Consider the following 17,451-nt stretch of genomic DNA (forward strand, 5'->3'; position numbering starts at 1 on the left):
CGCACCACCACCTACCCACCAGCAGCGTGACAGCGGAGGAGGCGCATACTGGCACGTTGCGCTCGCTCAGAACGGGAAACATACAAATATCACAAAAAGAAAAAGAGAGGCGATGCCCGCGTGGCAGTCGGTCGGGCCTGCTGCTGCGTCGGCAGGCAGGCCACTTGCGCAAGCGTCCCCGACGGACGGTCGGCCAGCGAGAGCGAGCTCGCCCTGCGCGACGCCGTACTCCGTTTCACATAAGCGATGGACTGCAGCGGACCCTACGAGCCATCCCAGCCAATCCAGCGCTCCTAATGTATCACGTGACAACGCGCCCGGCCAGGCCGGCGCGTCGCTACGCCTTTCCCGAAGGGCAAGTGACATTCGCGCGGCATGGGATTGGCTCCCGTGGCTCCTGGGGTCCTCCGCGGTCCGTCGCCAGGTGCAACGGAGTTGCAGCTCCAGGCCTGCCGCAGCAGCAGCAGCAGGCGGCAGCGAAGCCTCCGAAGTGGTGGCCTCCCCTTGGCGCGGCGGCGTCGGCAACGTCGGCGTCGCGTCCGCCGCAGCCTGCGAGCTGCCTTCCCCCTCGCCGCCTCCCGTGGTGCGCTCCCTCTCCCGCCGGTCCGCGGCTCGTGGCGCATTAAACCGGTCGGCCATCTGGCTCGTCCGCTAGATGGCAGCAGCCGTAGTCGCCGCCGCCGCTGCCACTACCAGGGTGGTGCTACAATACGGGGGTGGCGCGAGGCACAGGTGTTGCTGGCGGGCGAGTCTACCGGGGAGCCGCGGGCGACGAGGCATTTTTTCGACGCGCCTACGAGTCGTGCCCGCCGTCTCATATGTGCGGTCCGAGTGGTGCAGCGGGGCGCTTCGCTGCTGGTCGTGCCGCTTCCACGACGACGACGACCAGACTCGCCAGCCAAGGTAGGTGCCGCCGCAACCTTCGGCCCCGCTCCGGCGCCAGTCGTAGCGACTGACCCCGTGACCAGCGCTCGCCACAAGAGGCCCCGTGGTTCCGTTATGATGGCGACTTGGGTCGGCCCAACCCTAGGTTTTCTCGAGGCGCTCGTCGCCCCCGCCACCGTGCCCTCCGGCTCGGCGCGGGTTTCCGTTTCGGCGGACGTACCACGGCGCTGATCAGACGCCGAGCTGACCGCGACTAATGGACGGTGTGGTGGTGCGCCTACCTCACGGACTCTCCTCCCGACGCTGGCCGGACGAACTCGCTCGGAGATCCCCTCGGTGTGCGCTGTCGCGTGTTAAGCCCCCCTAATTAACTTGGATGATTGATTAGGACGTCTGTGTCGCCCGCTTACACAACGTTTAGGCGCTCTCGGATTGTTTTCCTCCTCGCGGTGATTTGTTGTAAGAGATCGGCGTCGTTTTTCTGTTTTTTCTTTTTTCTTTCTCGGCCGTCCACCCGTGAATAACCCGGTAGACGCACGTCTCAGACATGGAATTGTTTTTGTGTCGCGTACGGACGTGTGCCGATTGAAATACGTGCCGTGGTGAATATAAAGATGACGAACGAACGTGCCATTTTTTTTTTTTTTTTTTTTCGGTCGTGACTAACGAGGAATTGGAGCCTCGCTCGCCAGGCTCACTCGTAATATGAGACATTCATCGGACGCTGCCTAGACCTGTACTTTGGATGGGAGAGCACAGTCTAACGTACTCATGCGCTGCCTGTTGCTTTGGGTGTCTGTGCCTCGAGGAATATTCATCTCACAAGCTTTTGAATTGAACTGATATGTTTTCGGTAGTGTCGACGAGAAATGCAGCAGGCGGGCCTATGGGTGGCGTATCCCCAAATATTTATGACGCCCGAGTGAAAACATACTGTACTGCCAATGAAGAGTGAATAAGCATAAGACCAGATTCTTTTTTCTTGCGTTATTTTTCGGTGCTGCTACATCATGGGCTATGAGTGTTTTTAACTAAACGTGTTGAATAGTTAAAGCCAATGCTGGCTCTTATTAGGGGACTCAGACATCAGCTAGTGGACCAGGGACTTAACTGTTTGTTGGCTGCACAAGACTTGGGGATTTCTGGCTTTTGTGCTTTTATTGCACACAGAAATCTCAAATCGGCTGTACGAATAAAATGTTGAGTGGCAAGAGACTGTGTAAAATCTAGGTGAAGCCTGTCGGGGGCTGAGGTATCAATAGTGAAAAATAAGAATGCCCTCCGTGGGAGAATTAAGTCCCATTCACACAGGAGTGTCTCCAGCATTTTTTTACGTTATGTTTAAGTCCCCTGAACATTACTCCCTTGAATGTCGCATACCAGTCTACTCCTCGAACTGGTCGTCACGCTGCGCTTCATTGAAGGCGCATATGTCTTGGTGACTCGACGTGAGCCGGCAAAAGCTTTTGTAATGTAACGCCATGTAAGACAACTGTGCTGTGTGAACCAGCCTTTACCGCTTTGGTATTAACATTAAGTGTACCATAGTGTCACCAAGAGTCGCCTAGGGGCCAGTTATATGATCTCTGTATACTGTGCCTTCTGATCACTGCCCTGTTCTTAGTTATTTAACTTTTGCTTTGATGGTTGGTGGGGAAGCAGCAGCACTATGGACTGCCACTAGCATCATCTACTGAGGCCATCTCCCTGAAGACCGCTGACTAAATATTGACTCCGATGCTTGCCAAAATTGCATTTTGTGGGGGTGTGTAACGACAGCACACCTAGCAACACAACAAAGCTTGAGGTATGAGGGAATGTGGGCAAAGAATTATAAGAGTCAGATAAATTTACACGTAAATGTTACTTTTCCCTCTATGCTTGCAGTGATTCGTTTTTCCAAATGCCCCGACACATATAAGTGGCTGGGCATACAACTGCTAATGGAACTAGAAAGACAAATCACATTCTTTATAAGCTCACAGGATGTCACGTTCCACTGTGACACGTCACTGTCATTATAATTTACATCTCGGGAGCTTTAGTTTTTAATCTATGTCAGTCAGCAAAAACCTTGAAAAAAGAAAGATTCTTTAAATCTAATTGAGGTGGACATCCTAAATGTGTTGGACATCATAGACCCCAAGATAGACGACAAAGAAATGGGACATTGACGACATATCATTTGTGTTCTCCCTTTTTGTCCTTTTTTGCTTTAACCGGCCTAGTTGGCTTATGACCCTTTCTTCAGTCCCAATTGAAGAGTGCCAGCTCATGATATGCTTATCATAAATGTCAGTACTTATTCTTGTGGACGGTTACATCAATATTCGTTTATTGACAATTAATGACTCCTCACTTTGCACAATTATCTTGAGTGAGAGTTCTGGATGTTTGAGGTAAGCACGGGGAGGGCATCACATGAGTTTTTTATGCCTAGCCATCAAAAGTTCAAACTATACTTGTACCCCATGGTGTGCATTTGACCATGTCACTTGCGAGTTGGGTGGTTGGTTGTATAGAATATGGGGCCGTAGCATTGAGTTTCCTTCCTCCCAGTAGGGTTTACGGGAGCGAAGAGAAGGCGAGGCTGAGGCGGTGAAGCCCCGACTCCCCTACAACCTTGAGGAGCAGATGACAGACTGCACGATCAGCTCGTCGCGGTCCGTCATGCATCCGGAAAGTTTTACCAAACAGAACTCGAGGAGCGGACATGGTGTGCGATGTGTCAGCTGTGCATGCCAGAGTACTGTGCTCGCTCCGTCTGGTAGGTTCATCAAGCGCAGCGTGAAGGCAAGATCGGCGAGGCATGCAAAACCCTGATGGGCGGACGATGGATCACGACGAGAGGACGAGCCGAACCACTGATCAGTTAATAAACGAAAGTGTGCGGCGTTGCCGAGACCAAGATGGGAATTTGCAGTGTGAACGGCTGCAGAAACCTTCCGTGGCGAGTTTCGTTCACTGGCACGTCCCTGTTGAATTACATCCTGAACTTCGCAGTAATGTGAACTTGGAAGCGGTTCTCTTAGCTTTCTGAGAGCCATCGAGCTGCTCAAACGATGGATTTTGGCCTTTTGTTGCAACAGTGAGTGGACTTTATGGAAGTGGAATTTCGTTCGCTTCAAATTAAATTAATTCGATAGCCAGGCCAGGTATGCCCTAGGTTGCACTCTTGGCACTGCTTCAGTGTGCTTCATCAGCCCGTAGCATTGGCTGCGCTCTGAACTAAGGTAAAGTGGAGCAAATATTCAGATATTAGGGTTTTATAAGTCAAACCAATAAACATCACCTGGCATGCCCCAGCAAAATATCCACAGGTTGATTTCGAATTTAGTTGATGTAGCATTGGTCACGATCCATTATTAATAAAACACCCTAGTAAAACTCAACTGCATGGTTCTATGTTGGTTGCGAGACATACCAAGAACACCCCCAACTGTATTGTGAACTCAACTGTGTAAATGCTCCACAAAATATTTTACACGGGCACGGAAAAAATAATTGCTGTCAAAATTCGCAAGTATATCTAAATCTTCTTTCTATACAAAGCACATTTCTCAAGCTGAATGATTATCGTTAGAATGCTTGTATCCACTTGCACAATGAAAACGGAGTGTTAGAAAACATAATTTCTTGAATTTATTGTTACACAACCAAATAAAAGGCAGGAGGTGCAGTCAGCTGCCGTGATCATGAACAGAACCACGGTGGAACCTCGTGCCCCTCAGTTTGTAGATGCAACCATATGCCATTCAGTGGTCATGTGTGGTTCATGTTAGAAAGAGAAATCGGCGAGGAGGATAGGAAAGAGATGGGCAACACGGGAGGATGGCATGGCAAAGCTATGTGGCTGACGTCATACCCTTCCTGTGGGTGTAAGAGATTGACCAGGGTGTCTTCTAGCCTGGAAAATCTGTAATTATAAGGAAATTTCAATGCATCTGGAAAAGTCGGGGAAATCGTCGGAGATTTGGTTATGTCAGGGAAAACTACCAATGTCGACGGCGCAGTGACACGCAACAAAGTAGGAGAGTGCGGCATGGCGGTGACGTGGATAGCTTTTGCACCGAGTGACAGTTGGCCTGAGGTATAGTCATGCAGCAAATACAACCACCACCCGATTTACTGGATTATATGGGACCTGCCTGAGCAACTATTGCAAACCCATCCCCTGCATTTTTTTTTTTTTTTTGTAATGGTAAGGGAAATTTATTTGAAATAGGAAAAACCTGGAAAGGTCAGGGAATTTCAAAAACCCAATTTAGCAGATACCCTGTTGATGTTATGGAAGTCAGCAGTAGGACAGCTACCATAACTAGAGGCCGGATCTTTAGGCAAACGCCTATTTTGTTCCTTTAGTCCCTATCGTGTCTCTTCTATATATGAGCACGAATCATGAGTTAAGAAGTGTTTTAAGAGTGGTTTTATAGTGCCTACGAATGCCTATATCGGCGTTTGAGACTAAATGACCGCTTCCCGCCTATAAATGCCTATTTTTGACTTTTTTTGCTTCACTACCGCAACATGACTTCTTCTGTTGAGTTTCAGTTTCAAGCGAACTATTTTTCATCTTGCTGCGATGCAAGGCAACAGGCTGCTCCAATCTGTCCCAAGATCCACCACAAACACCGTTGTTTTTTTTTACAACGGAGCTGTTAAGGGCTGGTTTCCCCAGTATCGGGCCCGTGGATTAACAAATATCGACACAAAGCTCCAGACAGCTACCGCCATCTATGAACGACAGCGGGAACAAGACAACCGGCTTGCTGGTTGTCTGGTTCCAACCGGCTTGCTGGTTGTCTGTCCCCGCCGTCACTCATAGATGGCAGCAACCTTTGCAGCCTTTCCACTCTGGCTTTTACTGGAGTGCAACGTGGCTTAAAGCTGTGGAGTAAATACGCCATGACACCTTCGAGGACACTCTCGAAAGTGACATGGCGCATTTGTGCTCCAATTTGACGTTTTTGGCGGAAAGAATCAAGAGCCTCGAAAGTGCTAGCGAAACCCTGGCTCAAAACAGCAGGCTCATTTTGAACGTTCAAGAACGAGTCGACGCCGTCGACGCAGGCCCTGCTTCTGTACAAGTTCGTTCAAAGCATTAGTCCGTCTTGAGCAAAAATAGTGGGTTTTCTCTAGTCAAAGAAGTCTCAAAGGTTCTTACCAGGGAACACTGCATTGTACCAGAGGGTGTGGAAGCACTGAATATTCCTAAGTACAAGTACACCCCACTCACATCAGTTGACGTGGAACACTCTTTTTCAGCGTACAAACTGGTTCTAAGTGACAAGAGGCAGAAGTTTGAACCCAAGAATCTTGAAATGGTGCTTGTTTGCTACTGTTGTCATAATTTTCCCATTGTTTCTAGTTGAACTGTGTACAGTATGGGACAGCTTGGTATCGGTATGGGCTTGAGTCGACTTTTTTTTTTTTAATGTTGGACAAATTAAATTGTAATTCCTATTGTACCACTTTATTCTGTATTTCTTTGAATGAAAGAGGCCATAAATTATTTCGAAAGCACCCTGTGAATAAAAACTGATTGTGTCTATAAATGCCTATTACGAAGTTTTTAGTGCCTTTTATAGGCGCCTAAAAGTGGCTTTTTTAGTGCCTAAATATCCGGCCTCTAACCATAACATACGGAGAGATGTCCCATCCCCAAAAGATAGCCCACCCTTTTGGCATGATTTGCCATTCTTTCAAAAGCACCGAAAGATAGCCTATCTCTAGTAAGCAACCTCTGCTGCACTGTCCTTGTGCAACGCAGCAGAGGCTGGTTGCACAATTTCTCCACGGGGTGCGGTGCGGTCGATGCAGAGAAGTGCTCCGATTGCAAACCGAAACTTAAAAACCCGTCGAAGTTGTGCGGTTTTTCAGAAAGCTGTAAAATACCGCGCGTGCCTTCTATCGTTCTGCAGCTTGTTGATTTAGTGTTTTTCGATGATGCTCAGCAAGATTCTAATTGAAACCATGCCCTTAAACTCAATATTTAAAAAATTAATTATGCAAAAATAATTAAATTTAGTAATCTCGAACTTTATAATTTTCCTAAATAGGCCCCTGGCTTAGGACCGAAACGACGCACACCTATTTTTGGTGCGATGCATAGTTTTCGCAATATCGAATTTGTCCTCTTCTCGTGAAACACTTTGTAAACTTGTTTATGCATGTGCACCGTGAGCTTCAGCATATTCAGTTCCTTTTTTAAAGGGGTCATGAAACGATTTTCCTTCTTCTTTTTCCTTAGCTTTAATCCTCAACTCAAATGCGAATTGTGAAATCACGTCGTGACATTCCTTCGGCACCGGTGCGATGACTCCTAGCTTACACCGTGCTTTTTATGCACACCATAGAACTTGTCATCCCCCAGTGACAATAAGTTCCGTCGGGGCACTCATTGGCCACCACGAACGCGAATCTGAATATTCGTTGACGGATTGATTGCTGACGAGCACATACGTTCGAGTGACGCAGTTCTCATGTCCAATGCGTGAGCTGGGCTCTGCTGACGTCAGTTTGGCATTGGTGACGCGCTTTTGGAACCGCGGATGTATCATAGTGAAAAGGCGGATAGCTTTCGAAGGCAAGAAGGTACAAAATAGTCCGCTGTATTTTCAAATGTTCGTACCGAAAAGCTGGCTTTTGACTTTCTAGCCTCTTTCTTTTGGCCAACGAAGCGATATGCGATTAGTAAAGTCCGAATTTAAAATCATTCATGCCAACCCAAAATTCGTTTCATGGCCCCTTTAAAACCTTTGTGCGGTTAGCAATGCCCCATACTAGTGGTTTAAAGGTGGAACGGCGACCATCCCAGTATATGGGACAGAACTATGTGTGTAGTTTCGTTCTTTTCCCTTGAACGCATCTTTGTTATGCAGGTTTTCCATTCCATGCGTGCAAAATTTTCAGCTGCAATCACTTGCTGTCTGCCACATGCACAAAAGGTGGGGAGGAAGGGGTCCTGAAAGCAGGGCACAGATGTACGGGTAACTACGCAGGTGTGGAAAACAAGAAAGAGGGGGGGGGGGGGGGGGGGGGAAGCTGGCAGGAAAGCTGGCAAGCAGAGTATGAGGCAGGGCACGTGCATATGCTGATGCAGCTCTTTCGTCCTGTACTTCGAACTTTGCTCGGGTGCCTCTACGGCGGGCATTGCTGCGCTGAGGCTATAGAGAATTGCTCTGTGCAAAGTCATACATGCATGCTCTCCAGCTGCGTTGTGATCCCCAGCACCGGAGAATTCGTGACTCCAGCCTAAATGCATGATGCACATTCGTGCCTGCAAAGCTGTTCGGGCTGGACAGTGGCCCTCAATTCTGATTGGAAATGTCGGGAGTGCACTCCCTTATACATCTGCTCCTTCGCATTGTGCAGTCAGCTGTGCATGGTTTTTCTCGTCGGCTGAGGAGCCCCTTGGCTTGCCTTGTTTTGCCCCCAATGGTTCTGAATTCTTTGTTTCCGTGTGGCCCATGGCATTAAAAAAAAAATGCTCCGGTAACATCCTGTGTATCTGTTGCACTTTTACTTGCAATTATCCTATTTGTTTGCAAGGAATGTTAGGCTGTGGTCAGCCTTGCGGTAGATTTTGTACAATACCATGGGGCAATAGAATGAGGTAGTAGGATTGTCAACAACATATCTTGACTGTCAGTTTGTAGATGCACTTGTGCTTCTGATGAATTTACTTGGATCTGTATAGGCCAGTGCATGGGGTTAATAGCTCTGGATTCGAAGTAACCTGCCTCTATTATTGGAGCTATGTATAAGTCAGACGCATAGCCAGCATTTTGCTTCGGGGGGGGGGAGGAGGGGGAGGGAGAGGGAGGGGGGGGCAGTGACAATATGCTGTATCAGGGGAAGGGGGGAGAGGAGGTCCCAGCAAAATAGAAGATTTGGGGGGGGGGGGGGGCAAGCCTCTTGCCCCCTCCCCCCCCTTGCTACGTGCCTGGCTTAAGTTCAGAAAAACAGCTTGACTTTTACATTTTTTCTTAATTGGGGAGTAGTAAATAAGGCTGGAAATATACCTGATACCTTCTGAGCCATTCATAATGTAACCGCAAAAATGTGCTCGGAAGTAGTATGTGACACTTCAAGAAGTATAGAGGTCTTAGCAGGACTACCTGTGATGACAAGTACTGATAAAACTGATGCCCTATTTTGCACAGAAGTTTGTAGTCTCGTAAGGCACTAAAAGCTGACAGCGTGCAGTTTCCTTAAAACACTGCAATGTGCTTACAGTTGTGCGAGTATTATAATCAGGAATGTATGTATCAACTTTTAATGTGTTTCATCAAAGAGGGGCTTGCAACATTGTACTGGCTTCTACAAGCCCTGTCAAATATTGTAGTCTCTTGTTTTTGTATTTGAATGCCATGCCTTTCAGCTTTTCTAATCATGCGGAATGGTTGGTGCAGGTCATGCCGGATGGCAACATGGACACTGGCAGCAACAACAGTGATGCTGGGGATGCTCCAAAGCACGTCTGTGGGCTCTGTTGGACTTCATTCAGTAGTCCGACAGAGCTGCAGCAACACTGTCTGGAGTGCTTTTCTGAGGACTACGCCTCCAAGGACTCTGAAGACGAGCCAGCCTTGGACAAAACCAAAGACGACGAAGCGAATTGCGATGCCAGCCCGCAGCCAGATCTAGGGGATGACGTGGCAGACTGCGATGAAAACGTCCCAGCCAGGGAGGACTCACCTTCCACCAGTTCATTACCAGACGGTAAAACCCTGCATTTATGTAAGCTTTGTCCTAAGACTTTCACCAATTATGGCAGCTACCGTCGCCATCTGCGAATGCACTCCTGCGGCCATAGGTACACCTGCGACATCTGCGGGAAGCAGTTTTTCAGGCGCTACCTATGGATCAAGCACTATGAAAAGATACACAACAGCATGATGCAAAACATGTGCCAATGTACTGTCTGTGAGATGTGGCTGAAGAACAGCGACACCCTGAAGGAGCACATTCGTACAAAGCACCGGTACACCACAAATCCGGCCCCAGAAATGACTGCAGACCAGATCAAAGGTGCAGAGACAATCGTGCTTGACTCACTTTCCTTGAAACCAATTGAGGAAGACACAGATGTGACCATGCCCGAGTCTGACCAGGCAGGGGATGGCAGCAAGAGTGTGAATGGGGCGAGCCACCAGTGGATGTGTAACCTGTGCCCTGACGTGTTTGGTGCAAAAGCCCAGCTGATGAAGCACAAGGAGGACAAGCATGGAAGAAAGCGTGTCTGGGCACCTAGTGCCCCCACGCCCGACTTGGAAGACAATAAGCGTTTGAGAATCGAGGATGTGGCCAAAGAGGTGTTTCAGGGAATGTTGTCAGAGTTTAGTCTCAAGGGAATGCTCTCCACTGACGCACAGAAGGTGAGAAAAGAAACAAAGAGTCCCGTCCTTGAGCCTGTTGCCACAGCCATCTTCAGCCCGACTTTCGCAGGATCGGGGCTGTGTGATCCCACCAAGAGGGGTGTCTTCCTATGCGAGGTTTGCAAAAAGACCTTCATCAACCGCAGCAGCTACCTACGACATAAGAAGATGCACACAGGCGTGCGCCCCTACACGTGTGAAAACTGCTGCATGAGCTTCTTTCGCTCTGAGTCATTGACCACCCACAAGAAGAAGCACTTTTCCGGTGATCAGTTCAAGTGCTTCGTTTGTGGGCACATTGCCGAGTCTGCTTCCGATCTGTCTTCCCATTTTCTGGCTTCTCACTCTAAGCTTCCCGAAGAATATGACAAGGACACGGTTGTGCGCTCTAAGCGCGGGAGGCCTTCCAAGTACATGACGTTACCACAGCCTGTCTGTGGCATGACGGCTCAGAAGACTGCCGACGAATTGCCTGAAAAGAAATTTGACTTTGGAAATCAAGATTGTGATGGCAACTCTGACGACACTGTCCTGGTAGGCCTCAATGGGGATGGGGACTCCCTCAACTCTGCTGCAGACAAGTACACATGCCTGGTATGCTTCCAGTTCTTCCCGGATGAACAGTCTTACTACGACCATCAGTGCAAGGACGAAACAGATGCGACCGCCAGGGGTCTTCAGCAAGGCAAGGATTCTTCTAGTCAGGATGAAAGGGAGGGCAGTACAACTTTTCGTAATGTGCCCCACACTTTTCTGTCCCTGGAGACGTGCAGCCTGTGCTATGCAAAGTTCCCTACGAAAAAACACCTTCAAGAGCACATGGTCATACACATCTGCAGCTATTGCGGCCGGTGCTTCAAAGAGCAAAGTGAGCTGGGTGAGCACATCACGTCCGCCCACGAAGAAGTTGTGCAGCCTCAGAATCATGTCTGCTGTTGTTGTGACCTTACACTAGAGGATGGAAGTGCTCTGGTAGAGCATGTATTAAAGGACCACAGTGCCATGCTTCCAAATGTTGACATATCACCGCATGAGTCAGGTCGGAGAAGCGTCGACCTTGAGAACCATGCTTCAATCAAAACAGGTACAGATAATCAGAGTAGAGCTCAGAGGGAGGATGCATATAAGTGCGGATGGTGCAAGGAAACTTTTTTAGAGTTAAAGTCAATGATGCTCCATTTTCGTGAGGTCCACAGCGTTATCAACATTGCGGGTGATGCTGGAGTGTACACCGCTGGCTCTCGGACCGGTTTACCGGGAGCTATTGGACGGTGCTGCCTCAAGTGTTGCCAGCCCCTTACAGATTCTCTGCATGTCTGCCGTGTAAAGCCACTTTGTAACTTGTGCTTACGCACATTTGACGACCCTTTGGAGGCTCAGGCACATCAAGGGGAGAATCACCTGCTTGTGGACTGGTTCTGCTGTGATGCATGCGATGCTAGTGGTCCTCGTGATGTCATGGAGAAACATGTCCTGTCTCACCTCTCAAAAGTTGGGAACCTCGTCATTCCCGAAGGTCCCTCTGCCACTCAGAAGCTTTCTCTTGGAACCTCCGAGCCTTTCCACAACGTGCGTGAGGCCTTTCTAAGCTGGTGCCGAAATGGATCTTCCCGAGCTCAAGAAGCAAAGCACAGTTCCAGTCCGTCTAACGGAGAGCCCCCAAGGTCAATTCCTGAAAAGAGAGTGAAAACCAGGAGTGAGATCTTAATCGAAGAGGCCCAGCGGGGCTTTCTCCCACCGCAGTGCAGGCAGGAAGCGGTAGGGAACGGAGACAATGATCGCCACGTCTCCAAAGACATCATCGACCTGTTGCCCAAGAATGGCGAGATCACAATGATCCCAATCAAAGCCGAGAACCCCTCCCACGATGGCAGCACGGAGCCATACTCTCAGCTTCGGTCTGCGCTCACCACAACCAGGAAACAAGACTTCTCAACGTGCGACCGCAACGGCAACATCCTCAAGGCCTTGCTTGGTGAAAAGAAGTCTGTTGGCAGCTACACCGACCTCCAGTGGGACAAAGATGCCAGGGCCGTCACTCCTGCGAGCAACTCGGAGAGTGAAGGCCCGGCATCGGCGATGGAGAGGCCTTGGTACGAGTATGAGTCGAAGGGCTCCCCACCAAGCGATCAGGGTAGCTCCCTGGTGGTCCTCAAGTGCGACGACTGCAAGCGCCTGTTCACCCACTACAGCAGTTGGAAGCGCCATCGTAGGCAGCACTTGGGGCTGAGCACACACAGCTGCGACGAATGTCAGCGCATCTTCTACCGGAAAGATCAGTACGACAAGCATGTGAGGTCCCACAAGAAGGGTGCCGAGGTTTAAGACTTTCGATTTGTATTTATTTGCCATTCTGCTCCAGACAGACCCAGTTCACAAGAATAGTGGGAATGTGATGTTGCCACCCAATGCCACATGGAGACGTTAGTTTCTTCGAAGATGGAGAAGGTGCTGCGTGAAGTGCTAGGTTTCTCGACCTTGAACTCGCCTTGAGCTGACTGAGCGCCAGCCTTTACGATTTTCTCTTCCCACGGGAAGCTTGTGCTGTTAAAAAGACCCCTAAAAGTTATGGCAAGGAAGGATCACTTGCTGTTTTATACTGATTTACTTGTTGAGAGCAAGCAAGGGCTGACTTGTGTAGTTATCTATATGTATACACACAAATGTCATATATACTATATACTATTTCTATTTTTAATGGAAAGAAACGTTCTGGTGACATTCATATGGCATATTCCAAAGAGCTCTCGACTTTTAGCATCCGAGACAGTACCTTTTGCCCCTCTCCTCCCCACCCACAGTGCATTTATGTGTTGCACTCAAATCGTGATATATTAGTGTGTGGTTGAAGTGCTTAGTAGTCTGATTTGAATAGGTCAAGACTTTGTACAAACTCTCTCCACTGCGTGTACTTTTGACCAGCATGTGACCAGAAACACGTGTCCAATGTACACATTGTTTTTTTTTATTCATGCCATAGACAAACTGATGCCTTTGTATGCTCGACTGTTAAAGGGATCACCTTCTTTATTGCACAGGGTAATGTTGACGAATGAGCTTAACAAGTGATAATGTTTCCCGGCCATAAGGCTTGCAAGCATTTAGGTGCGAAATGGCTTTTTAGTTTTGCTTATTTTAGATTCTTCACTAGTTCATCAGGGAGGACAGCCTTCTCTGGCAGTGCAGTACTCACAGTCATTTGGGTTCCTCTGCACATTTCAACCATTCTGTTTTCCATGGTGTATAATGTTCTGCCTTTATGCTTGGCTAATTGCTACAAGTACAAGTTTAGTGTGCTGTGGCTGTACATGCAAATTGCATTCCACCGATAGTGCTTGTTTGTGGTTATTTTTCAATGTTAAAGTGTGCATAGCAAATTGACTATCTGCTTGCGCATCACCACTGGCTTTAAAATGTGCATATCATTATTTTTTTGTTAAAGCTACCAAGTATACTTGTAGCTACTAAACATTACATTCAAGCAAGGCACAGTCGAATTTCCAAGCAGGCCATTCAAGGGCTGTGGTTCGAGAGATCATTGGAGAGTTTATTTAAAAGCGATTGGCTTTCTCTTTGGTTGGAGAATGCCGCCTCTCGGGCAACTGTGTGTGCACTTGTGTTCAGAAAGTCCAGCTAGCTTGAGGATTGTGTTTTGCAGACCTAGTCTTATTTTATTAGGGGATGTCATATTTATTAAGTTTGAGCTTGTTTGCTTGCTCTGGTAGGCTACATAAATATGTACCACCACTTGCACTTAAAAAGTTTCATCAAAGCCTAATATATTTTTCCAGAAGTTATTCACTCTCTTCTTTATTTAAGCTTGCAAATTTTGCAGCCATCCTTTTGCACCAACACCAAAGTGGATTGGGTGTGTGTTAAAACTAGGCCCTGCAAGTTTTAACGTCCTGGGAGGGAAAACAAGTGACTAGGTTGTATCTCGGCGTTGGGTTATGTTTAGAGCTAGTGTTTCCTGCCATCATTCCAAAGTGGAAAATACACTTTGTAAACTCCACAGAGACAACAACGACACCAGTGGTGTAGCTAGTCGTGTTACGATTTTTATTTAATATATTTATGATAGCTTTTTTCCAGTGAATTGGGAGGCATTTGCTATTGTTACATTTGCATGGTTGATAATTCCTACAAGCAAAGGTCCACTAGCAGTGCTCTTGACCTACCATGTATCACTGTGACAACAGGTCCTCATTTTCTATCTGTTTTGTGCACTGTTGAGAAAAGGTTCTACAAGGCATTTGCCTTGCTGAACACCATTTTAAATTGTCAAGTACGAAAACGCTGAATATCCAGCACTCTGCCTTAAGTTTTCATTTCCAGAACACTGTTGACTGAGCAGCGAGAAAAATGGGAATGTTGTCAGCTTTGTAGAGGCTTATGAACCAAGACTGGTCTAACGAATCTTAATTATTTTAGGCACAAAGTCAAATGGAAAAACAAAAATTCAAGAGCACCACTTCCTTGAAGGATTTTTATGGTTAAGCTTTTTAAGCCACTTGCCTGCATGAGACCTAGCTGAAAGCTTTACATTTCGGCCTCTGAAGTTGTGCAACGAAATTCCTGAAGCAGTTAACAGTCATGTACAACTCAAGGACTTGTGTATTCTGCTCCTTCGTACTGGCCAATTTAAAATGGCCTGGACTACGCCAAATGTCCCCTGTCGGAATCTGGTGGGATTCGGAAACCCTTCTAACGTCCGATACAAAAATATACCGATTTGTTTGTGAAAGCACTTGTTACCACCAATGGTACTTAAAGACATGTGAGCATATATTGGAACATTACTCCTGTTAGAAACTCGTGGATGATATCAATCTTGGAATGTATGCTGTGAGGCACAGCAGTTAGTTCCTATGTACAAAATCAGTACGTCTGCAAATGTTTCTGTGACTGTTCTTTCTTCTCTATGGACGTGTTATTTCGATTCTGGATGTCCGGTTATTTTTTGAAAATTCGTTGTTGCAACCAGTTTCGTTTGCCTGTGTGTACTACAGAAGACGCTGTTCACACAAAACGTCTAAATGTATCTCAGTTGGTTTTGTTATTTTCTGCACATCTTAGATTTTGTTTTTGTAGTAGCATAAATGTACAGATTTTATTGTCATTGTCACCGCACTATTCAGAGTTCCTTGTTCATGTCTGATGTGCACTTTTTGACTTGGTGCAAAAGGCAGAGAGAGTACAATCACTTCCCGTGGGTTGTGCGTGCATTAGTCTCTGCGGGACGTGTGGACATGTGCATTATATTTTGGAAAAGGAATATGCAGTCACTCAAAAACGCAAAGCTGTTAAAATCAAAACATGTAAGAGGCACCGACTCGGAGCCAAGGTACAATCGTCGCTGAGGGGTGCTCGCTTCCGGAAGGGTATCGTGGGTATTCGGACGTGCGCAGAAATGTGCACCTGTAATAGAATACGTTAAAAAGCAGTGATCATGATCGAGAATTCAGTGAAGCCAATCAACCGGATTTGGAAATACGGCAATCACGTATTTACACTGTTTTGTGTATTTATTTAATTCCATTTTATATACAAAGCATTTTTGCATACAGGGTATTAAAATCTTTTATGAGGTGATGTAATGCTGAGGTAATAAATTACTTCTAGAAGACTGGTTTTTCGTTATTTTAACTGTGACTTGTGGCATGCATAGAAGTAATAATTTTTTGTCAGCTATTTGAACGAATCCCTTTAACATCTCTCCCTCTGTCCGCCTCTTTCCCTTTACAGCGTAATTTCCACGCACGACTAATACTCTTGGTGCTTTGCTTGCGTTTAAAGGAGGGGCAATTCTGACATCAAGTATCGGATGATTGTCAAGGGGTTTCTCCTCAAAGGTCTGGAAATTACTGCTGTAAGTACACGTATGTGGATATTTTTGTCCCGATTGAAGGTTTGGCTTGGGAGTGACCTTTTCATTTTGTAAAGAAATATATTTGACGGATATGCCTACGAAGAAAGAGGGTATGAGCTGCAAACTAGCAACTTCTGTTTATTTTTATTTTTTATATATGATTAAAGTTGTTGAGGCAGAAGCACATTCCTCCCGCCTGTCGGGGTTCTATGCTCCTAAAGTGCTCCAGTAAGACTTTTGGTACATACTGAGAGTAGCTTCCATTGTGTCGAGTGAACTTGACGGCGATTTTGTGCCCCCTCCCCTCTATCGCTTCCATTAAATTTCTCAACTAAATGGGGGAGGGGGGAGTGGAGCGGTCGCCCCCCCCCCCCCCCCTCCCTGCCTTTCCCCTGTTCCGACACCACAGCACCTTTAAGCTGAGACTAATACCCCTGTCAGACGGGCTAGTTTAGTGTCACTACAAGCGAGTGCACTTCGCCCTTAGTGTCATTTCTGTAGTGTGCCACACGGCTCCTTCCTGAGGAACACACTTGGCTTGGAGTGAGTTTGACGAACTCACTTCGCTCGACCGAGCGCGTGGAATCAGTAGGAGTGTTTCAACAGTAAAACATAACACAGAAACCAAAAGCGTGGCATAAGTTTTATTTTATAGAGAAAAAAAAAAAAATTCGAGAAAGCGACGACTGTAAAAAAGTGGCATTTCAAAAAAAAAAAAAAAAGTGGGGTGGACTTGGAGTTTAGGCTGATCTGAATCAAGATTAGCGGATCGCTGAATTCATAAAAGACGACGACAAAGTCAGTCATTCATGGCTATCTTGGTTCGCAGCGAATGATAGAGCCTACTTTTGTTTCAGCATGTAACTATTCGAGACCACACTATAATTATGATCTGATTAGGCAGTGTCAGGGCCTCCTCGTAGACTTCCGTGGAACGAAGCGGAACGCCAAAGTTGGATATGCTTCGTTCTTTATCTTGGCTTGCGATGATCGATCAGAATCATTCAATTTGCATAAAAATCGTTCATTAATGTAACGTTGTTTTAATGCACAGCTCCTAGGCACCCATTTCTGGGTTGAGCGGCGTCGGCGTAACCGCGCGTTGCATTAAGGGCTGTTTCCCAAAAAGACGTCACACGTGACGTCACGCGTGTCGTCACGTGTGCCGTCACGAGGGTAAAATTTTCCCGCTAAAATTTGCGGTAAAAGTTTTTGCTAAGTTTGGCGGAAAATTTTTCCGCTAAATTTAAAGGAAACATTTTACCCGTGTGACGTCACGTGACGTCACATTTAAAATTTCAGATGACGTGTCATGTG

At 47.1% G+C, this 17,451-nt stretch overlaps 1 protein-coding gene across 1 annotated transcript; it reads left to right on the plus strand.

The window, feature by feature from the left end:
* The first annotated feature begins 460 nt into the window (after positions 1–460).
* LOC8028811 (zinc finger protein Xfin) lies at positions 461–15,891 on the plus strand. The gene is made up of 2 exons (XM_029969601.4): positions 461–903; positions 9,300–15,891. The coding sequence occupies exon 2, from the start codon at positions 9,303–9,305 to the stop codon at positions 12,588–12,590; it is 3,288 nt and encodes a 1,095-aa protein (XP_029825461.2). The 5' UTR covers positions 461–903; positions 9,300–9,302; the 3' UTR covers positions 12,591–15,891.
* The last annotated feature ends 1,560 nt before the right edge of the window (positions 15,892–17,451 follow it).

Source organism: Ixodes scapularis, unplaced genomic scaffold (assembly GCF_016920785.2).
Source record: "Ixodes scapularis isolate PalLabHiFi unplaced genomic scaffold, ASM1692078v2 PGA_scaffold0__279_contigs__length_252992795, whole genome shotgun sequence".
NCBI classification, from domain to species: domain Eukaryota; kingdom Metazoa; phylum Arthropoda; class Arachnida; order Ixodida; family Ixodidae; genus Ixodes; species Ixodes scapularis.